This window comes from Asparagus officinalis, chromosome 6 (genome assembly GCF_001876935.1).
Source record: "Asparagus officinalis chromosome 6, Aspof.V1, whole genome shotgun sequence".
In the NCBI taxonomy this organism is placed as follows: Eukaryota; Viridiplantae; Streptophyta; class Magnoliopsida; order Asparagales; family Asparagaceae; genus Asparagus; species Asparagus officinalis.
This window is the reverse complement of record NC_033799.1, coordinates 40,310,293-40,337,875: the sequence shown is the minus strand read 5'-3', so window position 1 is coordinate 40,337,875 and position 27,583 is coordinate 40,310,293. Positions and strand designations below refer to the sequence as shown.

Sequence of the window (27,583 nt, the reverse complement as noted above, 5' to 3'; positions counted from 1 at the left end):
GCCTTCTTCACGATTCAACTTGAATCTGTGATTCGGTCGTCCACGGGCTAACGTACCCCCAGCACAGGTAAAGATCTCACGCAAGCAACGAATGATAAACGTTCCTGCGTGTATTTCTAGGGAGCATTTGTAATCTTGTTTTGTTATAAAGAGTAGTTTTACAAAGCATAAAGGCTCACTCTTTTGTATTCATTGTAATCGATAAACAGTTATAATGAATTCTACAATACAATTTGTTCCCGACCCAAACAAACATCGCATTTAATGTTTGGCAGGTGCCATCATGACTCTAGCCCAGATGGTCTTCATGACTCATTGGACCACGTGGGTACCACCACGTCGACGGTCACTTCCCATTTAATGCCGAAATGACCTTCCCTCCACTCGCTAGCCGACACCTGTAAAGTAAGTACCGACGTGGCCGCCAGCCCATACTTCGCCACCGCCTCTCTGCTCTCGGCCAAAGTGACCAATTTACCCTTGCCACCTTAGTATAAATACAGGTACTATTTCAACTTGGGTCGGATCCCTAATTATGCTTTCGAAACGAGATTCTCTGATTTTGTAAATAAAACTGCACACACACAAGAATTACCATAATTCTTACAAACCCCACTTAAGTTCATCAGCTGATTATCTTGATCGTTGGAGGTACAACGAGGGAACTAAACCCCACCCTCTTACGAATTTCTACTTGTGCAGATTTTTCAGATACCGCACTCAAGAATCAGACATAAAGTCAGGGAAGAAATCAGCCCCTTCTTCAATACTGAATAAAGTTCTCCAATCCTGGACATAATTGACTGTGTGATCATTTAACATCAACAGAACTCCATTCAACATCCTTCAATCCTTCAGGTTTCTTCTCCTTCAAAGCTTGATCAACACCCTACTACGCAAGAATATCTTGAACCGTGCACTGTCATACTGTAAAATTTGTCTTGCCGTTGAATAGCGAAATTTCAAACTTCGGACCCGAAGAAGTCATCATCCTCTAACCATAATCAAAATTCAAATCACTCACTGTAGAAATTAAATTTCTTAAAACCGACATAAAAAAACGAACTCAGCACGTTGAAAAACCCTAGGAACGACTACTGGATCACTAAATTTCGTCTCCAAATCATCGATCAAAAGACAAATGAATCTGCACCGTTGGATTTGATTTAAAAGTTGGTAAGCAAACTCTCACCCACGTGAACAGTATTTCCGCCACCGCTACATTATTCCCTACTACAATACCCTTTTTTTGTTTCCCCTGATGTTGATCACATCGCTTCGACCATTGACGCCTTCACCAATCGCACACCGCTCAAACCTCCATGAACCGTCGAACCCCGCTCTGATACCACTTGTTGGGATTTTTAAATATCGTAAAAACCCCAAAAATCACCAAATGCAGCAAATAGAATTACACGAGATTTAACGTGAAAACCCTCAATAGGGAAAAACCACGGGATCAAAATCAATCCACTATCACCTCCAAATTATAATCTTTTACACGGACAAAGACTGACAAACCTTCTGTCTCACAATACCCTTGAACCTAGTTACACCCTCTAAAACCCTGATTACAAGAATATTGTCTCTCTCCTTCTCTCTACTCTCTTTGGTTTTTCCTCCAACAATAGAAGAATATATATAGGAAAACCAAAATTCTATCTCTAGTCTAATTTCCTAATTAGAATAGGATTTAAATTCCTAATCATGATGAGACTCAATCTCCTAATCATGATAGATCTCTAACCCTATCTAATTCTCATGAAGTTATATAAAGAATCAAAGATACAATCCTAACTTGCCCGCCAAGTTAACTTGACATCTAAGAAAACTTCTAGGATTGGGCCTAGCCTTCAAACCGCATCCGACTTGGAGTTTGAGTTGGTGCCCAACACTTGGTAATAAGCGTGAGCAAGTCTACAACATCACATTAAAGCCCATTAATGGAGCGCAAAGTTTTCTTTAGCAAGTTATGAAGAAGTCTTGTAGAGAGATTGTGTGATTCAATACAATGTTTCCGATCATAAAAATCGGTCTTGGTAAGATCATTCGATTAGTACTCACTTTATAGAAAGTAACTTCTCCCAAAAAATTGTGACCGAAGATGATGGTTAGTTAATTAGATGCACGAGCGATATAGTCAACAGTGTTCAACCAATTAATATTTAAGCTCCTCCTTGTTGTCTTTCGTTTCTCCTGCAGTGAGAGGAACAACGATTTGGTATTCGCCATATGACTATTTTCACTCCTAGTCGAGTTAGTTTCTAACAGAAAAGGCTAACTTGGACTAGTTTGGGACAAGTTGTAGGTTTTGAGGGATTTGTTTAAAAATACGTATCAGGATTTGGAGGACTTCTTTCAAAACGCATAAGATTTGAGGCACCAATATCTCAAAAACCCTAAACTATATAGCTAACTTTATTGATTTAACAATTTACTAAACTTCTAATTTACGAACTAAATTTGTAGTTATATTGTCATAGTTTCTATTTACACAATAAGTAATTTGTCACAATCCTAATTCACGTAGTCCACGAATATAAATGTAGTCCGAAACTCCAGTATTTTGTTGAAGAATTCTATCGAAAAATTTCAAAAAGTCTATCTAAATATCTAGCACAAATTTTTTTAGTCTTAATCAAATGTCTAGGATGTACGATTATTGGGCACTTGTCCTAGAATAACAATCTCAAATAGATAAGCATCCTCTCAATTTAGAGCTTGTCTAGTTCTGCCATGTTAATAATTTCATAGAATGTCTTCTTCTTCTTATTTTTGTTTGTTTTGTTTGAGGGGACATAAATTTATATAAAGAAGTATTCATCGAAATTGAGACTTTTCTTTGGAATCCATTTTCCTAGCTTTTGAGCTTGGAAATGGGATGAAACCCACTTTTAGCAATGAAGTATATAGAGAGGGGAAAAGTGTTTTTTGGTTATAAAAATACTCCGACAACGCATAAATTGCAATCATGTTTTTTTACATATTAATCCCTCAAATCTTTAATAATTTCATATTAGTCTCTCAAATCTTGGAATTCCATGTTAGTCCCTCAAATCATATGACGTCATGCGAAATCATCCCTATGATTAATTACAATTTATTTGAGTAGAATATTCTGTCAAATCTAAATATTAGAAGCAAAATTAGGGCTTTACTCGTCTGTAAACTTTCTAAATCCATGTCATAATATTTTCAACCAAAAACCCTCTTTTTTTAAAAAAAATCAAATTCACTTGAGTTCTTCCTTAATGGTCATAAAAATACCGTAACTCAAAATTTCTCATTTAAGGAATCTATCATCTTCTCCTCCATTGTTTGAAACATTAAAGGAGATGATTTTTACATTTTTTTTAAGAAGAGGGGGTAATGTGATAATTAACAGTGTTTGGCTTGAAGTCAACCCAATCACGATTTTGTTTTTTCATTACCAAACTAACGTAAGGTTGATTTCGCAAGACTCGGTAGGATTGGAGGGACTAATATGCAATTCCAAGATTTAAGGGACTAATATGCATTGTCAAGATTTAAGGCACAAATTTGTGATCTTTGAAGATTGAAGGGCCTAATACCAAAAACCCTACAATCAATTAATTTATTTACCTTTACCTTTCTTAGTACCATGAATTCCTATTTTTGGGCACCTATATCCAGACGATAGAAGAACAAAAAGTAAAATTTCCCCTATTTTTGGGTTAGATCTGAAACGCGAACGAAAACCCTAACTCTGGTGCCGCCGCCGCCGCCGCCGCCGCCGCCTCTTTCAATTGTAGGCAGCTGAACTTCGTCAAGATTCAGATCTAGGGCTCACCAGCGACGATGTACCAGGATCTCAGGATCTTACACTGGATTGGGAGGTGTTGGAAAAATATCAGGTGAGAGTTTTTGATGATTTTCTTCTGTCACTTCCCTTCTGATACGAAAAGTTATCGCATAAAAGCTTATTTCAAACCGGACCTGCCGTTTTAAAAGATTTAACAGATGCTCTTAAAAATCCTTCTCCGGCTCCCCTCATCAAATTTGAACATTTTATGCGTGCTTTTATATTTAATACGCTCTGAAAAAGTAGGGCCGGAAAGAAGATAATTAAAAGATTTCTTTATGTTCTCTTAAAAAAGCGAACCAAGTCCCCGGATGGATTCTATTTCTTTTACTGGCGTAATGAGCATAGTATTAACTTAATACACGTCATTTGTTATTTTGAGACTGTGTTTGACGATGCACCCATGAACAAGGATTTCTTTCCACTCCTTTTACTAATATATATATAGGTACATGCTCTCGAGCATAGTTATGCTCAGTTTGTTATAAAGCTAATGGATAGCAATATGAGCAAATAGAATAGAGAGAAGATAATGAGCACTCAATCCTTCAATTCTTTTTATTCACTTACAAATACAATCTCATGCCATCTACTTATAGGCATGTGAAAGGGAGATATTACATACATCATATTTATGAGAATTTATTTGGGAATGTTAATAGACATCTACAATTAGTACTACTATAACTCCTTGAAATACCAATGGACATCAATAATAATAAGGGTTTTTTATTTCTAGCCCTATTTGTTTACTTCATTTTATCTATAATGTATTTGTTATATCCATAAACCTAATTATCTTTTTGTATTTGTTTATAAGCCCAACTTACAAAATACAATAGGAAAAACATATGTATTTGTATACCCACACGGCTAAAACCCCAAAACACCGCACGGTTAAAACCCCAAAACACCCCTCTCTCTCCCCCCCCATTTAACCAGTTTTCTCTCTCACTCGCAGTGACCACGCTTTGAGCTCGTCGTCGCCTTGATCTCGATGAGAGTGCTCTGATTGCTATCAGTCTCTGTGCATTGTGAACCTGAGTTAAGTATAAGATTGCAATAGTGTGCCCTCAATTTTAATTTGAAAATTCACTTACTCATACTGTCAAGTAAATTCACACCCAATGAAACCATAGCCCCCAACGAGGGAGGAAACATCACAACTACAACGTATTTGTTGTATCCATAAACCTAATTATCTTTTTGTATTTGTCTTTAAGCCCAACTTACAAAATACAATAAGAAAAACATATGTATTTGTACACCCACACGGTTAAAACCCCAAAACACCACACGGTTAAAACCCCAAAACACCCCTCTCTCTCTCTCTCACCCCCCACTTAACCAGTTTTCTCTTTCACTCTCTTTCCTGTTCTTCCCCATTTTTAAAAAAGTATAATATTGATATGATACTAACATTGGCTTAATTTTTTTTTGGTTGCAAAAAAGCACACACCATGGATGTGGTTAGAATTCCATCAAATATTGGTTACTTCCGGGACCTCCTCCAAAATCGTATTTCTTCTACATTGTTAGAGGATCATCGGACATCTCTTCGAGATACACCTTTCGATGGGTATTTGAATGTTCCTAATATTCCAATTCAACCTGTTCTAGTGGATTGCTTGCTGGAAGTCTTTGATGTTAAAAAAAATAGCTTCAAAATTGGAGGAAAATGGACATCTTTTAGTGTTCAAGATGTTGCGAGAATTACGGGTCTTCCGATAGGAGGATCTATTGTAGATACGAGGTTCCATAGAAGCGATCGCGAGACAATCTACAAGCTCGTGCTATCATTTAGGTCGAAGGCAGAAATTGTGGAGGATAGGAAGTGTAGGACTAGGAGAGGAAAGAAGAAAAGTAACGAGGAAAAGAAGAAGATTGTGTGTGTGCTAGAAGGGGTAGGATGGGTGAACTTATTGAGGAGATGACTGACCGTAGAGATCCTCTTGTGCCACAGATGCTCGTGGTTTTCATCATAGGCTTTATATTATGTCCTCAAGCTAATATGAGTTGCCCTTTGTTTGCATTTAGATATGCTGAGAAATTGGACACTCTTCATGAGTATAATTAGACAGAAGCAGTGTTTAATGTGTTAAGGACTGAGATGGTTAATGCTAAAAAGACCATTACCAAGAGGTCTGAGGGAAATCGATGTAGAGGTGGTTATATGGGGGGCTTTGCATCGGTTTTGGTGGTAAGTTAACATTTTCTATATTTATGTCATTTTTCATTTTATATATTTAGTTCATTTAGTCATATTTACTGTTGTACTAAAATTATCATCTTTTCACAGATATGGTTTTATGAGCTTGTGGGAAAGTTAAGCCTTCGCGTAGGAGCTGAATCCCTACCACCCATTCTAAGCTTCTATAAGTGTCCAAAACCTTTACGGAGGAATGCGTTGTAGAATTTAGTTAGAGACTCGGATAATTTTAGCCAATATCATAAGGGCTCGAGGTCTCTAAAATTTCAAAAGAGGATTGCTGTAGCTGCCATTTTCACTAAAGAAACTGCTTCTTCAAAATTCAAGGGAAAGGTATAATGGTTTTTTGTATGTAATGTTATTTTTCCTATTATTATGTGGGTTCAAATAGTAATTTAATGTGCTTTTTGCTAAAATGAAACTTATTATTCGATGTTGGTGAATTATATATGCTTTCGTTGGTTTGATTCATGAATGTAACTGTACTTGGGTTGTTCACATGTAGGTAATCACTGAAGCTGATTTGGATCGGCTTATCCATGAAAAAAAGTTGAATTAAACATTCTCTTGAAGATGAAGAGGGAAATATTCGGTGGAAGGCAAGAGGATGTCGATAGTGATAGCGGAGATGAGGATGACGGGGATGATGAAGATGATAGTGATGGCGGCGATGAGGATGGCAGGAATGAGGAGGATGATAGAGATGTAGGCGAAGGTGAAGGTGAAAGTGATGATGGAGTAGGAGATGAGGGGGATGGTGGTGATGTGGATGAGGATGATGGAGATGTAGATAGAATGAATGTAGATAAAGATGATAGTGGAGATGATGATGGTGGAGATGGTGCTAATGACGATGTAGACATGGATTCAATTGAAGTGGATGATGACACCTTTCTGCTTAGCCCATGCGATATTACGGTGATTGAAGGCAAGCGTAAAACCCCTTCCATTAAATGAACGGTTCTATCGAGATCTCGGCTCGCCGGACTATCTACACGTTCTCCTTTTGTCCCGTTTTGTAATCGAAAAGGTGTACCAAAATATCCGGGAAGGATGGAAGTAAGAGATGATGAACGAGAACTACTTGATAACTTTTGGAAGGACAAAAAGATGACAATGTAAGGAATATCGAAAGACCTATTTTATGACTTCTATTGTGTTTTCATTGACACATTTAGTAAGTTTTTTCATATGTAGGGAGATGTTAGTGTGGTCATCAAGTGATGCTTTGGTAACTCGTAAAGATGCATTGGAATTACTTAAAGGAGAAGCAACTAGTTGCGACATAAGTTCCCTTTTTTCCCTCATGTTTCACACAATGCACGTGTAGCATATAACCTTCAATTTTTTATTATGTGCATTTCAGGTTATAGCCTCCTCTGTTGTACTTCTAAATATGTTGATGGAGATGCGTCCAAATTATGCAAAGGACATATACATCATGGGTTACTGTAAGTGGATTCTTGATTGGAGATTATAAGTATTATTCATATATTATCTTCGATACTAAAAATAATTCTCTCTTTGGTTTTTTGTAGATATGCATCAACGAAAATAATCCGTCAAGTGTCGAACGCATGTTTAAGCCAATAACTAGTACACGTTTCCTCGCACTTGATAAGATTATTTTCCCACTTCTAACTTCATTTCATTGGCATATGTTGGTGTTATCTATAAAAGATAGAAGGTTTCATCATTACTCTTTTCTACGCGGATATATGTCCGATGCCATTGATTTTAGAGTGAAGCTTATGACATCCATCCCCGATGAGTGTAATATGGATATTAGCTCTTGTCATGAGGTAGAAAGTGTTGATGTACCTCAACAACGTGGGTGAGTGTATTCAACCTAATCCTATACTGTTTTGCTGTATTTGCCGATACATAGCATTTATATAGTGCGGTTCCATGAAAATTTTTATAGTTGTACTTCCTATTTTTGTACTTGCAGTAGCCTAGATTGCGGGGTGTTCTTGATGTCATATATGTTTAGCCTCGTATCCGGTCAAGCAATTTCAATAGATCAAAAGGATTGTGCAAGACATAGAGCTCGTATTGTATCTCTATTTCTATCTGAAGGTATATTTTTCATAATTGTAATATGTTTAATGTATGCGGTTATACTTTTACATTCCGTCTACTATTCTTTTAATCCTTGTATCGGTTGATTTCAGGATATAAACAATCACCGCAAGCTCACTTCCTTGGATGCTAGATGCCATCTATCCTTTTTTTCCTGTTGATTGTTGTAAATCATCAGATGACATCTATACTTTTATATTTCGTCTACTATTATTTTAAGGCCCTTGGGCAATTTCAATGTTGAATTTGGCCCTTCGAAGCTTACTGATCCTTCGAAGATTGGTGAGCTGTTGAACGGGTTGGAAACTATGAGGATGAATAACCTCTTTTGGCAGTCTTGATGGTGAATCTTTGGTGGTTTTTGCGTTGAAGAATCAGAGAGCAGGAAGCTTTGTAGGAATTAGCCATTATAGCAAACAAAAACAAAGCCTTTAACCCAAGTTTGCAACTATCTATTACATTCTTTATTATTCTTTGCATGTTGAGAGTTGTTTATATACATAAAATTGTTCCTAATGATGCTTGTTTAAGCCGTTGAGCCTCCGAGACGAGTAATGAGCCAGCTAGAAAAGGAAAAACAATAAAGAAGAGGGAAAACTAGATTTAAGTTAAAATTGTTCTGTAATATGTGTATCTGAAATATGTGTGAGTATGTTTTGTAACATTTCTCAGCTTTTGACTAAGTTTGTGACTGTGAATGTATCTGAAATGCGTGTGAGGATGTTTTGTAACATATATGTGAGGATGTTTTATAACATATCTCAATTTGTGCAATTAGTTGTGACTGTGAATGTATCTTAAATTGGTCATTGTTAAAATTTGTTACATATCTCAAATTGTGACTGTGAATGTAGTGGTGAGTTTGTAGCATATTTCAGCTTGTGACTGTGTTTGTGATTGAAAATGTAGCGTGTTAAGTGTAGAGGATGTTTTATAACATATCTATGTTTGTGATTGAAAGTGTAGTGGATTATCCTGTAAGTATAGCGGGTTATCCTGTAAGTGTAGCGTGTTACACTGTAAGTGTAGCGGGTTATTCTGTAAATGTAGCGGGTTACACTGTAAGTGTAACGGGTTATCCTGTAAGTGTAGCGCGTAAAACTGCAAGTGTAGCGGGTTATCCTGTAAGTGTAGCGTATTACATTACAAGTGTAGCGGGTTACACTATAAGTGTAGCGGGTTATCCTATAAGTATAGCGGGTAAAACTGTAAGTATAGCGGGTTATCCTGTAAGTGTAGCGTGTTACACTGTAAGTGTAGCGTGTTACATTGCAAGTGTGGCGGGTTATCCTGTAAGTGTAGCGGGTTAGCCTGTAAGTGTAGCGGGTTGTATTACAAGTGTAGCGGGTTTATCCTGTAAGTGTAGCGGGTTACACTGTAAGTGTAGCGGGTTATCTTGTAGTGTAAGTGTAGCGGGTTACATTACAAGTGTAGCGGATTATCCTGTAAGTGTAGCGGGTTATCCTATAAGTGTAGCGGGTTACACTATAAGCGTAGCGGGTTACACTGCAAGTGTAGCGGGTTATCTGTAAGTGTAGCGGTTTATACTGCAAGTGGAGCGGGTTATCCTGTAAGTGTAGCGGGTAGCGGGTCATATTACAAGTGTAGCTGGTTAGCTTGTAAGTGTAGCGGGTTAGTCTGTAATATAAGTGTAGCGTGTTACACTATAAGTGGAGCGGGTTATCCTGTAAGTGTAGCGGGTTAGTCTGTAAGTGTAGTAGGTTACACTGTAAGTGTAGCGGGTTACACTGCAAGTGTAGCGGGTTATCCTGTAAGTATAGCGTGTTATCATGTAAGTGGAGCGGGTTATCCTGTAAGTGTAGCGGGTTAGTCTGTAAGTGTAGCGGGTTACACTGCAAGTGTAGCGGGTTATCCTGTAAGTGTAGCGTGTTATCATGTAAGTGTAGCGTGTTATGCTGAAAGTGTATAGTGATAGAATGAAAGCGTAGCGGGATAGACTTATGACAAACCAAACCACAAACATATATCTTGCATCCAAAATTAAGAGAAAAACATGCCTTCTATTGATCCAAAAGTATCACATAACTCTCGATCATACAAACACATAACAAACACATTACAAACACATAGCAAATTATGCTAAAAACATGTCTTACATTGATTCAAAAGTATGCCACTTTCACAAAACTATAACACAAAAGTCATGCATATTTACAATATATCTAGTCTGCAATAGGTTGTCAACATGTTCTACGGTTGTGACCATACTGTTGATATCTACTATATTTTAACTCTTTATGGGGATTCAATCCTGAAGGAATGCGCTTTGTTCTTGGTCTTCCACGAAGAATTGATGTTGTCGGCAGCCGAATCACCATATTTTCATCATCTACATGTGGCTTGTCATCGTAAGGAATTGGGTATATAGGAAAGGAGTAGCATTTGTGGTATATTTCCACACTAAAGTAGTGAGAAAATTATGAGTAAAGTATGTTGTTATTTTGTCGAATTACCGTAGCCGCATGTTTGCAAGGTAGCCCGACAACTTGCCATTCACGACAAGTGCATGTACGCTCATTCAAATCTATTTCAACGGTGGGAAAATCATAGATCTCATACCTTCCCGTAGTAGAAGGAATAACATAAAGACAACGTGATTGTTCATTGATTTGAATGAGGTGCTCTTCCACAGTAGGAACAAATGTTGTGGTCCACTTGTGGGATGCCTCCCGCCTTTCAAAACTCATCCTCATCATTTTCTTACGAATATTATCAAGTGTTTGGGTAATTGGCAAATAACGAGCTTCTTTGATCCAAGCATTGAATGACTCCGCTAGGTTTGATGTCACCCATCCATATCTACATGCATGTCAATAAATGGTAAGTAGAGATGTATATATAACTAAATGATTTGCATTTAAAATTGTAAGTAAACTTTCATATTAACCTCTTCCCAGGAAAATAGCTATTAGCCCAATTTTCTGGACTCATCCGCAACAATTCATTATAGGCGATCTCAGATTTGTTCCGTAGCTCGTTGCACTTATTGTTATAGGAGCGAGTAGTGTATGTATAAGCAGCCCTCTTCATAATTTGCACCATTCATCTCGTAAAGGTGGTACAATGCCTTTCTTTGACAAGTTATTCTTAAAATTAGCCAAAAGATGACGAATACAATAAGAGTGATGCGACCATGGTAATTATTTCTTAACGGAATTCTGAAGCCCTTTGTCCCTATCAGAGATTAAAACCAGCTCATCATCTGGAGTATACGGATCTTCATTGTTGAAGAGAATGTCTCGAATGCATTCCAAAAACCATTCCCAATTACTCTCATTCTCCGTCCCGCATATGCAAATTGCTACAAGAAACATTCCCCCATCTTCATTTAGAGCAGTTGCGGCGAGTAAGGTTCCTTTATACCTATAACCGGGATGGTAGCAATTATGAATGAAAGTATAATATATTTATGAAGAATGGTACATTAATGCAAGTTTTGATTAGATTGAACTCTATATACCTATCAAAAATATGAGTACCATCCAGAACAACATTGGCCTGCATCCCTCCATAAACCCCTTCCAACAAGCATAATAAGATACGAAAACTCTTGTAAATCTTCCATCTTCATGCTCTAAGTGAACAATTGATCCCGGATTAGTTTTCATAACTTTATCTTTATACCATCGGAGTTGGTCATATGAATATTTAGTATCACCATACATTTCACGTTGAGCTAGCTCTTTTCCCCACCAAATCCTATGATAAAGGATGTTCAATCCAAATTCTGCTTTAAGCTTCTTCTGAAAATCAATAGGACGATAAGTGGGTTGTTCCTTTAAGAAAATTCTTGACCAACACTTCTAATTGCATTGTGCCATGTAAGAGGAATCATACTAGAGCTCCCAACTTCCCGAGACATATTTTGTGAAGAAGAAGGATTTTGTGAATAAGATACATGTTCTTCACTAGAAGGGATGTACGGATTCCTGCATAGAAAATTGTACAAGAGTTTAAAGAAATTGAGAACTTTAGAATTGATGGTAAACGTATTAATGTATGTCAAATGTGTAAATTACCTTATATGGATAGTATTACATTGTTGCCCAAATAATATCTCTCGATCCATCTCAGCATTCATGACAACTACATTCTCCTTGTAACTTCGATGTATATTGAACATTATTGATACATCATCATCATCACATACACGCACATACATTTCTTGTGTGTGGGGTACTTTGTAAGTCAATTACATCATGCTTGCATTACAAGAAATTGGACTTTGCACCGCAACCGCCAAATCATTGTAACTCTCGTTGACATTTAATTTTAAAAAGTGATTATTTCCTCTAAAATCCGTCAATGCACAATACAATTTTTCATCCATCTATTTTTGGCATAAAAAATAAAACAAATTTAAGGAAAATTTCATCAAAGATAGACAACTAAATCAAATTATGTGAAATTAATCTAAGATTATGTGAATTAATGAGTGATCGGATAAAATCAAATTTAACTAAAATTTCATCAAATATAACAAATTGAACTAATTTTTATGAATTCATGATTAATAATGAGAAATTAATGTGAACTAATCATGTCAAATAATTAACGTGAAATTATGTGAAATTAATGAGTGGTTGAATAGTAACAGATGTAACTAACATTTTTATCAAATATAACAAATTTAACTAATTTTTATGAATTCATGAATAACAATTTCAAATAATTTTTATTTGTTATACTGTCAAATATAAAAAATTTAACAAATTTTCATGAATAGCAATGTCAAATAATTCATGAATAAGAGGATGAATTAATGCAATAAACTTCGTAGATGAGTGAATTGCAAAGTTATACATTCAATTGTTAAGAAAGTGATGAATATCCACTAAAATCACACCATACACATTAATGGAGTTGAGAATTTAATGATGGATTGATAAGTGGGTGAAAATTAATTGATGGATTTAATGGAAGAATGTAGTATTAATGGATGGGAGAGAGAGTTAATTAGGAAATGGAGAGAGAGAAAGGGAGGGGGTGGGGTGGGGGAGGGAGAGAACGAGATTTATTTTCCCGCTGTTTCTCTCCTCTCCCGCGCGGGATAGCAAAGAAACAAAGGAACACTGGTTCCTCTCCCTCCCTCTCTCTCTCTCTCTAAATTTTTAATATTTTACATTTTTGAAGGGGCCCACTTAATAAAGAACACATTAGTAAACTACAAAGGGTAGAGTTGGAATTAAATTTTTTTTGAGGGGCCCACGCATACAAGTATTGTATTTTGTAAGTTGGGCTTAAAGATAAATACAAAAAGATATTTGGGTTTATATATACAACAAATAGTGATTGGGTTTATAGGTAAAGATGAGTAAACATTTGGGGCTAGAAATAAAAAACCCTAATAATAATATTATAACACTCCCCCTTGGATGTTCATTTATTCAACCAAGAATATGCCTCATTAAAACCTTACTAGGTAAACCCTATAGGAAAAACCCTAGTGAAGGAAAAAGAGTACATTATTCAGTTCCATCATTTGAGCTAATACTTTGCTAGAATGAAAAGAAAAAAATACAAAATTGCTCCCCCTTTTGTCTACATCCCTATCTTGTAAGATCATCACTCGAGGTCCTTGAACCGTCGTAGTCCAATTTTGTAGACTAGTTCCTCGAAACTCTTTGTAGGTAGTGCCTTCGAAAGTAAATCGGCGAGATTATCACTAGATCGAACTTGTTGAATATCAATAGCACCATTCTCTTGAAGATCATGAGTAAAGAAGAACTTTAGAGATGTGTGTTTTGTTCTATCACCTTTGATATATCCCGTCTTCAATTGAGCTATACATGCTGTATTATCCTTATACAAAATTGTTGGTACCTCCATTTGAGAGGACAACCCACATGTCTTCTGAATGTGTTGGATTATTGATATGAGCCAGACACACTCAGCTTGCTTCATGAATTGCCAGAATTTCTGCATGATTAGATGATGTAGCTGAAATTGTTTGCTTGGTAGAACACCAAGATATTACAGTACCACCATATATGAAGACATAACCCGTTTGTGACCGTCCATTATGAGGATTCAGATCTAGGGCTCACCGGCGACGATGCACGACGACGATGAAGACGAGGATACGAGTACCGGGATCTCAGGATCTTACACTGGATTGGGAGGTGTTGGAAAAATATCAGGTGAGAATTTTTGATGATTTTCTTCTGTCACTCTCCTTCTAATACCAAAAAGTTACCGCATAAAAGCTTATTTCAAGCCGTTTTAAAAAATTTAACAGCCTTCACCGACTCACCTCATCTCAGAGGGTTATCCTAAGTAAGTGTAATAAATTCTTTTTGAACATTTTATGCGTGCTTTTATATTTAATACGCTCTGAAAAAGTAGGGCCGGAAAGAAGATAATTAAAAGATTTCTTTTTGTTCTCTTAAAAAAGCGAACTAAGTCCCCGGATGGATTCTATTTCTTTTACTGGCGTAATGAGCATAGTATTAACTTAATACACGTCTATAATTAAGTAAAATACTAAATCTATAAACGAAGAGAACCTTATCCAGACATTTTGGTGAAAGTAACAGAGGTTATATGCCAAGTATTAAAAAAGTGAAATTTATAAGCACACATCATTTGTAATATTAGATTTTTTCTTCTCAATCAGTGTACCATTTCAGATATTTCAGGAAGTGATAACAAAGTAGTTAATTATCCATCATGTACTTTTTGACATTTCATGGAACAATTGATGTTTTTGCTGAATTAAGTGATAGCTTCATCATCAGCGGCCATTAAGGGCTCTACAAACTTAATATCATATTTGCATCATAAACTTAAGGATATGCATGTAAGTATAAACTTAATTTCATATTTGCACACATGTATTTCTAATTAGAATTCCTAATTTATTTATTTCTATTGCTATATGTTATTTAGGAGGCGCTTTAAGCTTCACAAGACTTTGTCTTGTCCTAGTCTCAGAGCATAGAGAACACTCCTACCGATCCTAATCGCATGACCAGAGAGCAATGGAGGGAAATTGTTGATGGAGTTTATGGCTCTAGACCAATCAAGAAAGGGAGGGTGCCTTTATCAAGTGCAAAAGTTAGGACAGTCTTCACTAGCAGGAATATACAAAGCGGCTCGTCCGTGACCTCAAAGCGACTCGTCCGTGACCTCAAAGCGACCATGTGAGACATCGTACGTCGTGGCTAAAATTGGACGGTATTTAATGGACAATGTTCAACCCTCCATGTTTTTTCAATTTATTCCCATTATTACGCGCGAGCTAGGAGGTGCACAATCGACTTGGGATGTTGTGCAGCGCCTTAGTGATTGTCCATCGTTGAAGGAGATTCTTCCTGAGTCGATATACTTAGAGATCTTTCAGTTGGCGTTTGACGAACATGAAGTTCATGGTGGTGGAGAGGTATATATGACGTGACATATATGTATTTATTATGATATTTTTGGTATATATATATATCTTATGTGGAGTGATAATCTTTTCAGGTTGGAGGAGGTACTTCAGTAGGGAGCAACAATACGATACGACGTTCTAATACAGACGATGCTGATAACAAGGATGCTGACAACGACGAGGAATGAGTGAGACTTGTGTTAAGACATATTATGACTTTTGAAATTTACATATATGTAATATATTTGTGATTTTATTGCGTAGTAAATGAATATTATTTGAGCATGCGAGATGTATTGTGATTGTGATTATATGATGAGTATTATTCGATATTGTGGATTGACGGAAGAAATTGAATAAGTATTCATTTGGAATGTGAATGTATATCATGATTGATTTTATGATATATTGTTAAATATTGTAATTGGATTGATGTCGATACAGGTTATATGTGTATTCTCTCGTATGAGAGGATACTACAAAATAATTTTTTTTACGTAAATATATACATTGGCGACGGATTACCCCGTCGTCAATGAACATTAGCGACGGAAAAATCCGTCGCTGATAAACATTGGCGACGAAAAAATCCGTCGCTAATGTTTTAAAATTTGGCGACAAAAAAATCTGTCGCCAATGTTTAAAACATTGGCGACGGAAGGCGTAGGTTGCCAAAGAAATCCGTCACTAATAGTCGTTTGTCGCCAATAAATATTGGCGACGGGGAAACCCGTCGCCAATACTTATTGGCGACGGATTTATTGGCGACGTATCCATTTCCGTCACCAATATGTATTGATGACGGATTTTGAGGCATTGGTGACAGATTTTCCAGTCGCCAATGCACTGTTTTCTACTAGTGACTGTTTGATGATGCACCCATGAACAAGGATTTCTTTCCGCTCCTTTTACTAGTATATATATAGGTACATGTTCTCGAGCATAGTTATGCACAGTTTGTTATAAAGCTAATGGATAGCAATATGAGTAAATAGAATAGAGAGAAGATTATGAGTACTCAATCCTTTAATTCTTTTTTTATTCACTTACAAATACAATCTCATGCCATCTACTTATAGGCATGTGAAAGGGAGATATTACATACATCATATTTATGATAATTTATTTGGGAATGTCAATAGACATCTACAATTAGTAGTACTATAACTCCTTGGAATACCAATGGGCATCAATAATAATAAGAGCTTTTTATTTATAGCCCCATTTGTTTACTTCACTTTATCTATAAACCTAATGACTATTTGTTGTATCTCTACACCCAATTTTTTTTTGTTTTTATCATTAAACCCAACTTTCAAAATACAGTAGGCTGAACACATGTATTTATACAGAAACATAGTAAAATTCCTAAAATATCCTTTCAATAGCCATATATAAAACCCAGTTCCTCTCTCTCTCTCTCTCTCTCTCTCTCTCTCTCTCTCCCCTCATTTCCCCCATTTCATCTCTCAGCCCTAATTGAAAAACCTGCATCCCCCTTCCCGTCGCCGATGCCGACGCCGTCGTCGTAAGATCGCCGTCGCAGTGACCACGCCGTGAGCTCGTCGTCGCCCCATCGCCTGTCGCCGTCGCAGTTACCACGCCGTGAGCTCGTCGTCGCCTTGATCTCGACCTCGCCGTTGCCCGTCGTCGTCGCAGTGACCATGCCGTGAGCTCGCCGTCGCCTTGATCTCGACCTCGCCGTTGCCCGTCGCTGTCGCAGTGACCACGCCGTGAGCTCGTCGTCGCCTTGATCTCAATGAGAGTGCTCTGACTACTATCAGTCTATGTGCATTGTGAACCTGAGTTAAGTAAGTATAAGATTGCAATAGTGTGCCCTCAATTTTAATTTGAAAATTCACTTACTCATACAGTCAAGTAAATTCACACCCAATGAAACCATAGCCCCCAACGAGGGGAGGAAACATCACAACTACAACGTATTTGTTGTATCCATAAACCCAATTATCTTTTTGTATTTGTCTTTAAGCCCAACTTACAAAATACAATAGGAAAAATATATGTATTTGTACACCCACACGGTTAAAATCCCAAAACACCACACGGTTAAAACCCCAAATCACCCCTCTCTCTCTCTTTCCCCACTTAACCAATTTTCTCTCTCACTCTCTTTCTTGTTCTTCCCCATTTTCAAAAAAGTATAATATTGATATGATACTAACGTTGGCTTAATTTTTTTTTGTTGCAGAAAAGCACACACCATGGATGTGGTTAGAATTCCATCAAATGTTGGCTACTTCCGGGACCTCCTCCAAAATCGTATTTCTTCTACATTGTTGGAGGATCATCGGACATCCCTTCGAGATACACCTTTCGAGTATTTGGATGTTCCTAATATTCCAATTCAATCTGTTCTAATGGATTGCTTGTTGGAAGTCTTTGATGTTGAAAAAAATAGCTTCAAAATTAGAGGAAAATGGACCTCTTTTAGTGTTCAAGATGTTGCGAGAATTACGGGTCTTCCGATGGGAGGATCTATTGTAGATACGAGGTTCCATAGAAGCGATCACGAGACAATCTACAAGCTCGTGCTATCATTTAGGTCGAAGGCAGAAATTGTGGAGGATAGGAAGTGTAGGACTAGGAGAGGAAAGAAGAAAAGTAACGAGGGAAAGAAGAAGATTGTGTGTGCTAGAAGGGGTAGGATGGGTGAACTTATTGAGGAGATGGCTGAGCGTAGAGATCCTCTTGTGCCACAGATGCTCATGGTTTTCATCATAGGATTTATATTGTACCCTCAAGCTAATATGGGTTGCCCTTTGTTTGCATTTAGATATGCTGAGAAATTCGACACTCTTAATGAGTACAATTAGGCTGAAACAATGTTTAATGTGTTAAGGACTGAGATGGTTAAGGCTAAAAAGACCATCACCAAGAGGTCTGAGGGAAATCGATGTAGAGTTGGTTATATAGGGGGTTTTGCATCGGTTTTGGTGGTAAGTTAACCTTTTCTATATTTATGTCATTTTTCATTTTATATATTTAGTTCATTTAGTCATATTTACTGTTGTACTAAAATTATCATCTTTTCACAGATATGGTTTTATAAGCTTGTGGAAAGTTAAGCCTTCGCGTAGGAGCTGAAGCCCTACCACCCATCCTAAGCTTCTACAAGTGTCAAAAACCTTCACGGAGGAATGCGTTGTAGAATTTAGTTAGAGACCCGGATAATTTTAGCCAATATCATAAGGGCTCGAGGTCTCTAAATTTTCAAAAGAGGATTGCTGAAGCTGCCACTTTCACTAAAGAAGATGCTTCTTCAAAATTCAAGGGAAAGGTATAATGGTTTATTTGTATGTAATGTTACTTTTCCAATTATTATGTGGGTTCAAATAGTAATTTAATGTGCTTTTTGCTAAAATGGAACTTATTATTCGATGTTGGTGAATTATCTATTCTTTCGTTGGTTTGATTCATGAATGTAATTGTACTTGGGTTGTTTACATGTAGATAATCACTGAAGCTAATTTGGATTGGCTCATCCAAGAAAAAATGTTGAATTAAACTTTCTCTTGAAGATGAAGAGGGAAATATTCGGTGGAAGGCAAGAGGATGTCGATAGTGATAGCGGAGATGAGGATGACGGGGATGATGAAGATGATAGTGATGGCGGCAATGGGGATGGCAGGAATGAGGAGGATGATAGAGATGTAGGCGAAGGTGAAGGTGAAAGTGATGGTGGAGTAGGAGATGAGGGGGATGGTGGTGATGTGGATGAGGATGATGAAGATGTAGATAGAATGAATGTAGATAAAGATGATGGTGGAGATGGTGCTAATGACGATGTAGACATGGATTCAATTGAAGTGGATGATGACACCTTTCTGCTTAGCCCATGCGATATTACGGTGATTGAAGGCAAGCGTAAAACCCCTTCCATTAAATGAACGGTTCTATCGAGATCTCGGCTCGCCGGACTATCTACACGTTCTCCTTTTGTCCCGTTTTGTAATCGAAAAGGTGTACCAAAATATCTGGGAAGGAAGTAAGGGATGATGAACGAGAACTACTCGATAACTTTTGGAAGGACAAAAAGATGACAATGTAAGGAATATCGAAAGACCTATTTTATGACTTTTATTGTGTTTTCATCAACACATTTAGTAAGTTTTTTCATATGTAGGGAGACGTTAGTGTGGTCATCAAGTGATGCTTTGGTAACTCGCAAGGATGCATTGGAATTATTTAAAGGAGAAGCAATTAGTTGCGACGTAAGTTCCCTTTTTTTCCTCATGTTTCACATAATGCACGTGTAGCATATAACCTTCAATTTTTTATTATGTGCATTTCAGGTTATAGCCTCCTATGTTGTTCTTCTAAATATGTTGATGGAGATGCGTCCAAATTATGCAAAGGACATATACATCTGCAGCCTATGGGTTACTGCAAGTGGATTATTGATTGGAGATTATAAGTATTATTCATATATTATCTTTGATACTAAAAATAATTCTTTCTTTGGTTTTTTGTAGAGATGCATCAACGAAAATAATCCGTCTAGTGTCGAACACATGTTTAAGCCAATAACTAGTACACGTTTCCTCACACTTGATAAGATTATTTTCCCACTTCTAACTTCATTTCATTGGCATACGTTGGTGTTATTTGTAAAAGATAGAAGGTTTCATCATTACCCTTCTCTACGCAGATATATGTCCGATGCCATTGATTTTAGAGTGAAGCTTATGACATCCATCCCCGATGAGTATTATATGGATATTAGCACTTGTCATGAGGTAGAAAGTGTTGACGTACCTCAACAATGTGGGTGAGTGTATTCAACCTATTCCTATGTTGTTTTGCTGTATTTGCCGATACATAGAATTTATTGTTAGACCCTAGAGGGGGGAGGGGGGGGGGGGCGGGGGGGGGTTGATTAGGGTCTTATGCTAATCTAATCCGATTTTATAAGCTTTAAAACTAATTCAACAAACTATTCTTGCAAGATAGATATACAATGTGTTATGAACAAGAATAAGCAATATGAGCAAAGGGATATATCCTAGAAAAGAGATATATGGTGAATTATATGCAAGGATATACAAACTAATACTATGGTAAAATAAATAATCTACAAATGTGATAGGGCAATATGAAGAGTAATATACAAAGGCGATATAAGATATGAATATAAGAATAAGTACGTCAATGCAATCACAAACAAAAGATATGATTACGGAGTTCGGTCCCCACGACCTACGTCTCTGCTCCTCACCTCGAGGAGATCTCCACTATCACAATCGGGTTTTCTACGCTCATCCGAACAATGTTTACACCTCACACTCAGTTTTCTAGCTCACCTAAAACTTTACAATCACTCACAATGTAAACACACTAACTACCACCTCAAGTGTTGGTCTCCCATATCTCTCTTAAGTGTTAGGAATTACAATCTCTCTCTAGGCATTACCACCTACCGCACTCCTCTTGGGACGATCCAGTCTCTCACCACACACTCCTCTCGGTGTACTAGTGTAATACAAAGTGAACCTCACAATTTAGCACGAATACAACAAAGTTTGTTCTCTACGAAGGATGACAACTCTATGTAAGCTCACACTTTGAGTCACAAACTCACAACCCAAATTATACTATGAATGTAAATACAATAAGCTCAATGGTTGTGTGTGAACAAAGAGATTCAATAAAAATAATTAAAATCAATATGAAATCTAGCTTATGGAAATTAAATTAAAACAATAAAATAGCTAGAATTGAATTTAAGGAAACTTCTCTATAGATAACAAGAGAGAGGGAGAAGAGTGATTGCTCAAACACCAAATAATGATCTCCACTTTGCTCTTGTAAAAATTGCTTCACAAACTAAAGGCTTAAACACCTTTAAACAAACTAAACAAACTATTAAAACCCTTGTAAAACTTTTCTCTTTAGTTAATAGAACTGAGGATATGTGGGGGTATTTATAGGAACCCCAAAGCCAAGAGAAAACAAGGCAAAAAGACCAAAAAGCCAAAACTGAAACAGGCTGGAAAAAACTAGCCATTACAGCATCAGTCGACTGACGGGTTTCATCAGTCGACTGATGAGCTGACCGTTAGAGGTATTTTCCAGCTCATCAGTCGACTGACAATCTTATCAGTCGATTGATGACCTCATCAATCGACTGGTCAGTCGACCAAAATAAATTTTTTTTTTGACATTCCAAGCAATTTCTTCAGTCGACACATCAGTCGACTGATGTCATCAGTCGACTTACCAGTCGACTGATAACAAGTTATCAGCCTGTTTTAAAACAAAAATCTAATTTTCAAACCTCTTTTAAAAGTAGCAAATAAAATTAGAAAAATATAAAACTTTGGAAAATGATTGTAAACATGATAATACACATGTTACAAAAACTGGTTTTCAAAAAGCACTTCCCCTTTGAGAAATCTCTTCATTTTACAAAATGGTTCAAAACATGAAAATGAAACATACTTGTTTTGTCATTTTGACTAAACCATGTTTTGAAAACTTTATAAACTGATTTTATAGACTTGATAAAAGATACAAACTATTGTTGTTAAGTCTATAAACTAAAAACTCAATATTATGCAAAAATGAAGTTTTGCACAATATGCATTTAACAAAATGATAAATATGAAACATGTATATATATGTAAACAATAATATAGGTTTCATATTTATATAAACTTGTAAACTATAAAACCAAAACTTGTGTATATATACATAACTATATATATATACATAGAAACTAATAAAATGTGTGTGTATATGATATTGAGCTTAAAGTATCTAACACACATAATCTAAACCCTAAACTAATTATACCCAAGCTTGTGATCTTCAATGAAGATCTATCTTGGTACACTTGCGGATGAAGCTTGAACTTGGATGTTCAACTTGAATTGCAAGGCTTCAACCACTATTCCACCAACCTCTATTGGATATGATCGTAAATGCTTGATTCTATCCATCCTCCAATATGTTGTTTGTCTATAATAAATTGATAAACACAAATACTAGACAAATAACATTAGTGGTAAATTGTTTGTTAAACATCATCAAAACAAAGATGCCAACATTTGTATAGTGTGGTTCCATGAAAAATTTTATAGTTATACTTCATATTTTTGTACTTGCAGTAGCCTAGATTTCAGGGTGTTCTTGATGTCATATATGTTTAGCCTCGCATTCGGCCAAGCAATTTTAATAGATCAAAAGGATTGTGCAAGACAGCTCGTTCGTAGCTTTATTTCTATCTGAAGGTATATTTTCCATAATTGCAATATGTTTAATGTATGCGGCTATACTTTTACATTCCGTCTACTATTCTTTTAATCTGTGTATCAGTTAATTTCAGGATATAAATAATCACCGCAAACTCACTTCCTTAGATGCTAGATGCCATCTATCCTTTTTTTCCTGTTGATTGTTGTAAATCATCAGATGTCATCTATACTTTTATATTTCGTCTACTATTCTTTTAAGGCCCTTAGGCAATTTCAATATTGAATTTGGCCCTTTGAAGCTTACTGATCCTTTAAAATTGGAGGGCTGTTGAACGGGTTGGAAACTATGAGGATGAATAACCCCTTTTGTCAGTCTTGATGGTGAATCTTTGGTGGTTTTTGCTTTGGAGAATCAGAGAGCAGGAAGCTTTGTAGGAATTAACCATTACAGAAAACAAAAACAAAGCCTTTAACCCAAGTTTGCAACTATCTATTACATTCTTTATTATTTTTTGCATGTTGAGAGTTGTTTATATACTTAAAATTGTTCCTAATGATGCTTGTATAAGCCGTTGAGCCTCTGAGATGAGTAATGAGCCAACTAGAAAAGGAAAAAACAAGAAAGAAGAAAGAAGAGGGAAAATTGGATTTAAGTTAAAATTGTTCTGTAATATGTGTGAGTATGTTTTGTAACATTTCTTAGCTTTTGACTAACTTTGTGACTGTGAATGTATCTGAAATACCCGAGAGGATGTTTTGTAACATATATGTGAGGATGTTTTGTAACATATCTCAATTTTTGCAATTAGTTGTGACTGTGAATGTATCTCAAATTGGTCATTGTTAAAATTTGTTACATATCTCAAATTGTGACTATAAATGTAGTGGTGAGTTTGTAGCATATTTCAGCTTGTGACTGTGTTTGTGATTGAAAATGTAGTGTGTTAAGTGTAGAGGATGTTTTGTAACATATCTATGTTTGTGATTGAAAGTGTAGCGGGTTATCCTGTAAGTGTAACGTGTTACACTGTAAGTATAGCGGGTTATCCTGTAAGTGTAGTGGGTTATCCTGTAAGTGTAACGGGTAAAACTACAAGTGTAGTGGGTTATCCTGTAAGTATAGCGTGTTACACTGCAAGTGTAGCGGGTTAGCCTGTAACTATATCTATTACATTCTTTATTATTTTTTGCATGTTGAGAGTTGTTTATATACTTAAAATTGTTCCTAATGATGCTTGTATAAGCCGTTGAGCCTCTGAGATGAGTAATGAGCCAACTAGAAAAGGAAAAAACAAGAAAGAAGAAAGAAGAGGGAAAATTGGATTTAAGTTAAAATTGTTCTGTAATATGTGTGAGTATGTTTTGTAACATTTCTTAGCTTTTGACTAACTTTGTGACTGTGAATGTATCTGAAATACCCGAGAGGATGTTTTGTAACATATATGTGAGGATGTTTTGTAACATATCTCAATTTTTGCAATTAGTTGTGACTGTGAATGTATCTCAAATTGGTCATTGTTAAAATTTGTTACATATCTCAAATTGTGACTATAAATGTAGTGGTGAGTTTGTAGCATATTTCAGCTTGTGACTGTGTTTGTGATTGAAAATGTAGTGTGTTAAGTGTAGAGGATGTTTTGTAACATATCTATGTTTGTGATTGAAAGTGTAGCGGGTTATCCTGTAAGTGTAACGTGTTACACTGTAAGTATAGCGGGTTATCCTGTAAGTGTAGTGGGTTATCCTGTAAGTGTAACGGGTAAAACTACAAGTGTAGTGGGTTATCCTGTAAGTATAGCGTGTTACACTGCAAGTGTAGCGGGTTAGCCTGTAACTATAAGTGTAGCTGGTTAGCCTGCAAGTGTAGCGGGTTACATTGTAAGGGTAGCGGGTTATCCTGTAAGTGTAGCGAGTTATACTGTAAGTGTAGCGTGTTACACTTTGAGTGTAGGGGGTTACACTGTAAGTGTAGCGGGTTACACTGTAAGTATAGCGGGTTATCTTGTAAGTATAGCGGGTTACACTGTAAGTATAGCGAGTTACACTGCAAGTATAGCGGGTTATACTGTAAGTATAGCCGGTTATCCTATAAGTGTAGCGGGTAAAACTGCAAGTGTAGCGGGTTATACTGTAAGTGTAGCGTGTTACACTGCAAGTGTAGTGGGTTACACTGCAAGTGGAGTGGGTTATCTGTAAGTGTAGCGGGTTACACTGCAAGTGTAGCGGGTTACATTGCAAGTGTAGCTGGTTAGCCTGTAAGTGTAGCGGGTTAGCATGTAATGTAAGTGTAGCGTGTTACACTGTAATGTAAGTGTAGCGGGTTATACTGTAAGTGTAGCGTGTTACACTGTAAGTGTACCAGGTTATCCTGTAAGTGTAGCGGGTTACATTGCAAGTGTAGCGGGTTATCCTGTAAGTGTAGCGGGTTATCATGTAAGTGTAGCGTGTTATGCTGAAAGTGTATAGTGATAGAATGAAAGCGTAGCGGGATAGACTTATGACAAACCAAGCCACAAACATATATCTTGCATTCAAAATTAAGAGAAAAACCTGCCTTCTATTGATCGAAAAGTATCACATAACTCTCGATCATACAAACACATAACAAACACATAGCAAATTATGCTAAAAACATGTCTTACATTGATTCAAAAGTATGCTACTTTCACAAAACTATGCTACTTTCACAAAACTATAACACAAAAGTCATGCATATTTACAATATATCTAGTATGCAATAGGTTGTCTACATGTTCTACGGTTGTGACCATACTATTAACATCTACTGCATTTTAACTCTTTATGGGGATTCAATCCTGAAGGAATGCGCTTTGTTCTTGGTCTTCCAACGAAGAATTGATGTTGTCGGCGACCGAATCACCATATTTTCATCATCTACATGTGGCTTGTCATCGTCAGAAATTGGGTATATAGGAAATGAGTAGCATTTGCGGTATGTTTCCACACTAAAGTAGTGAAAAATATATGAGTAAAGTATGTCGTTATTTTATTAAATTACCATAGCCACATGTTTGCAAGGTAGCCCGACAACTTGCCATTCACAACAAGTGCATGTACGCTCATTCAAATCTACTTCAACGGTGGGGAAATCATAGACCTCATACCTTCCCATAGTAGAAGGAATAGCAGAAAGACAACGATTGCTCATTGATTTGAATGAGGTGCTCTTCCACAGTATGAACAAATGTTGTGGTCCACTTGTGGGATGCCTCCCGCCTTTCAAAACTCATCATCATCATTTTCTTACGAATATTATCAAGTATTTGGGTAATTGGCAAATAACGAGCTTCTTTGATCCAAGCATTGAATGACTCCGCTAGGTTTGATGTCAACCATCCATATCTACATGCATGTCAATAAATGGTAAGTAGAGATGTACATATAACTGAATGATTTGCATTTAAAATTGTAAGTAAACTTTCGTATTAACCTCTTCCCAGGAAAATAGCTATTAGCCCAATTTTCTGGACTCATCCGCAATAATTCATTATAGGCGATATCAGATTTGTTCCGTAGCTCATTGCACTCCTTGTTATAGGAACGAGTAGTGTATGCATAAGCAGCCCTCTTCATAATTTGCACACATTCATCTCGTAAATAGGAACGAGTAGTGTATGCATAAGCAGCCCTCTTCATAATTTGCACACATTCATCTCGTAAAGGTGGTACAATGCCTTTCTTTGACAAGTTATTCTTGCACACATTCATCTCGTAAAGGTGGTACAATGCCTTTCTTTGACAAGTTATTCTTAAAATTAGCCAAAAATATGATGAATACAATAAGTGTGATGCGACCATGGAAAGCATTTCTTAACGAAATTCTGAAGCCCTTTGTCCCTATCGGAGATTAAAACCAACTCATCATCTGGAGTATACGGATCTTCATCGTTGAAAAGAATGTCTCGAATGCATTCCAAAAACCATTCCCAATTACTCTCATTCTCCGTCCCGCATATGCAAATTTCTACGGGAAACATTCCCCATCTCCATTTAGAGCAGTTGTGGCAAATAAGGTTCCTTTATACCTATAACCGGGATGGTAGCAATTATGAATGAAAGTATAATAAATTTATGAAGAATGATATATTAATGCAAGTTTTGATTAGATTGAACTTTACCATACTTATCAAAAAGATGAGTACCATCCAAGAACAACATTGGCCTGCATCCCTCCATAAACCCCTTCCAACAAGCATAATAAGATACGAAAACTCTTGTAAATCTTCCATCTTCATGCTCTAAGTGAACAATTGATCCCGGATTAGTTTCCATAGCTTTATCTTTATACCATCGGAGTTGGTCATATGAATATTTAGTATCACCATACAATTCACGTTGAGCTAGCTCTTTTCCCCACCAAATCCTATGATAAGGGATGTCCAATCCAAATTCCATTTTAAGCTTCTTCTGGAAATCAATTGGGCGATAAGTGGGTTGTTCCTTTAAGATGGATATGAGATGATTAACATTCCACTTGCGAGATGCCCGACTATATCCTTCCTTTCCTATGCCTCCTCCCAAACAACTATGAGTACTACAAATTTTTTTTTATATAGAATCTATCACTATCTCTATGGCGGGTACAATAAACCATCCAGTCACAGTTTACGACCTTGCATTTTACTATCACTCTTCTACATTCATTTTTTAACAAAAACAAAGTTAAACCCTCGTGCAATAGAGTAATTACTTAAACTCCGCCGATAATGCTCAACATCATCAAATTCGTGACCAACACTTCTAATTGCATTGTGCCATGCAAGAGGAATCATACTAGATCTCCCAACTTCCCGAGACATATTTTGTGAAGAAGAAGGATTTTGTGAATAAGATACATGTTC

The 27,583-nt window shown here is 36.6% G+C and overlaps 4 protein-coding genes and 2 long non-coding RNA genes across 9 annotated transcripts; 4 read left to right on the top strand and 2 right to left on the bottom strand.

Moving 5' to 3' along the window:
- Positions 3,623–8,750, top strand: LOC109845134 (ubiquitin-like-specific protease 1A). 4 transcript variants are annotated; one of them, XM_020414344.1, is made up of 6 exons: positions 6,940–7,150; positions 7,230–7,309; positions 7,399–7,483; positions 7,571–7,866; positions 7,984–8,111; positions 8,207–8,750. In XM_020414344.1, exons 3-6 carry the CDS (start codon positions 7,454–7,456, stop codon positions 8,245–8,247), a joined length of 495 nt encoding a protein of 164 aa, XP_020269933.1. In that variant the 5' UTR covers positions 6,940–7,150; positions 7,230–7,309; positions 7,399–7,453; the 3' UTR covers positions 8,248–8,750. The 4 variants fall into 4 exon arrangements, with proteins under 4 accessions (XP_020269936.1, XP_020269934.1, XP_020269933.1 ...); XM_020414345.1 differs by lacking the exons at positions 6,940–7,150; positions 7,230–7,309 and adding an exon at positions 3,630–3,875; XM_020414346.1 differs by lacking the exon at positions 7,230–7,309.
- On the top strand, positions 4,803–6,840 carry LOC109845135. Its single transcript, XR_002248231.1, has 3 exons — positions 4,803–6,023; positions 6,123–6,365; positions 6,538–6,840. It is a non-coding gene; the product is annotated as an uncharacterized LOC109845135 (long non-coding RNA).
- LOC109846082 lies at positions 10,316–11,177 on the bottom strand. The gene is made up of 3 exons (XM_020415305.1): positions 11,023–11,177; positions 10,695–10,934; positions 10,316–10,535 (listed from the first exon to the last, which is right to left on the bottom strand). The coding sequence occupies exons 1-3, from the start codon at positions 11,175–11,177 to the stop codon at positions 10,316–10,318; spliced, it is 615 nt and encodes a 204-aa protein (XP_020270894.1).
- Positions 13,701–14,060, bottom strand: LOC109846081. The gene has a single exon (XM_020415304.1). It carries the CDS (start codon positions 14,058–14,060, stop codon positions 13,701–13,703), a length of 360 nt encoding a protein of 119 aa, XP_020270893.1.
- Positions 14,189–15,818, top strand: LOC109845208. Its single transcript, XR_002248253.1, has 3 exons — positions 14,189–14,275; positions 15,024–15,516; positions 15,600–15,818. It is a non-coding gene; the product is annotated as an uncharacterized LOC109845208 (long non-coding RNA).
- Positions 19,042–19,725, top strand: LOC109846477 (prostatic spermine-binding protein-like). The gene is made up of 2 exons (XM_020415725.1): positions 19,042–19,572; positions 19,652–19,725. Exon 1 carries the CDS (start codon positions 19,047–19,049, stop codon positions 19,413–19,415), a length of 369 nt encoding a protein of 122 aa, XP_020271314.1. The 5' UTR covers positions 19,042–19,046; the 3' UTR covers positions 19,416–19,572; positions 19,652–19,725.

What these genes read in the sequence shown, in the direction of transcription:
- LOC109845134 (XM_020414345.1), top strand. Translation starts at nt 7,454, where the DNA reads ATGCAAAGGACATATACATCATGGGTTACT. An exon ending in CATATACATCATGGGTTACT is followed by an intron (nt 7,484 to 7,570) that starts GTAAGTGGATTC and finishes GGTTTTTTGTAG; the next exon opens with ATATGCATCAACGAAAATAA. An exon ending in GATGTACCTCAACAACGTGG is followed by an intron (nt 7,867 to 7,983) that starts GTGAGTGTATTC and finishes TTGTACTTGCAG; the next exon opens with TAGCCTAGATTGCGGGGTGT.
- LOC109846082 (XM_020415305.1), bottom strand. Translation starts at nt 11,177, where the DNA reads ATGGTGCAAATTATGAAGAGGGCTGCTTATACATACACTACTCGCTCC. An exon ending in AGCTATTTTCCTGGGAAGAG is followed by an intron (nt 10,935 to 11,022) that starts GTTAATATGAAA and finishes ACATGCATGTAG; the next exon opens with ATATGGATGGGTGACATCAA. An exon ending in ATTCCTTCTACTACGGGAAG is followed by an intron (nt 10,536 to 10,694) that starts GTATGAGATCTA and finishes TCACTACTTTAG; the next exon opens with TGTGGAAATATACCACAAAT.
- LOC109846081 (XM_020415304.1), bottom strand. Translation starts at nt 14,060, where the DNA reads ATGCAGAAATTCTGGCAATTCATGAAGCAAGCTGAGTGTGTCTGGCTC.
- LOC109846477 (XM_020415725.1), top strand. Translation starts at nt 19,047, where the DNA reads ATGAAGAGGGAAATATTCGGTGGAAGGCAAGAGGATGTCGATAGTGAT.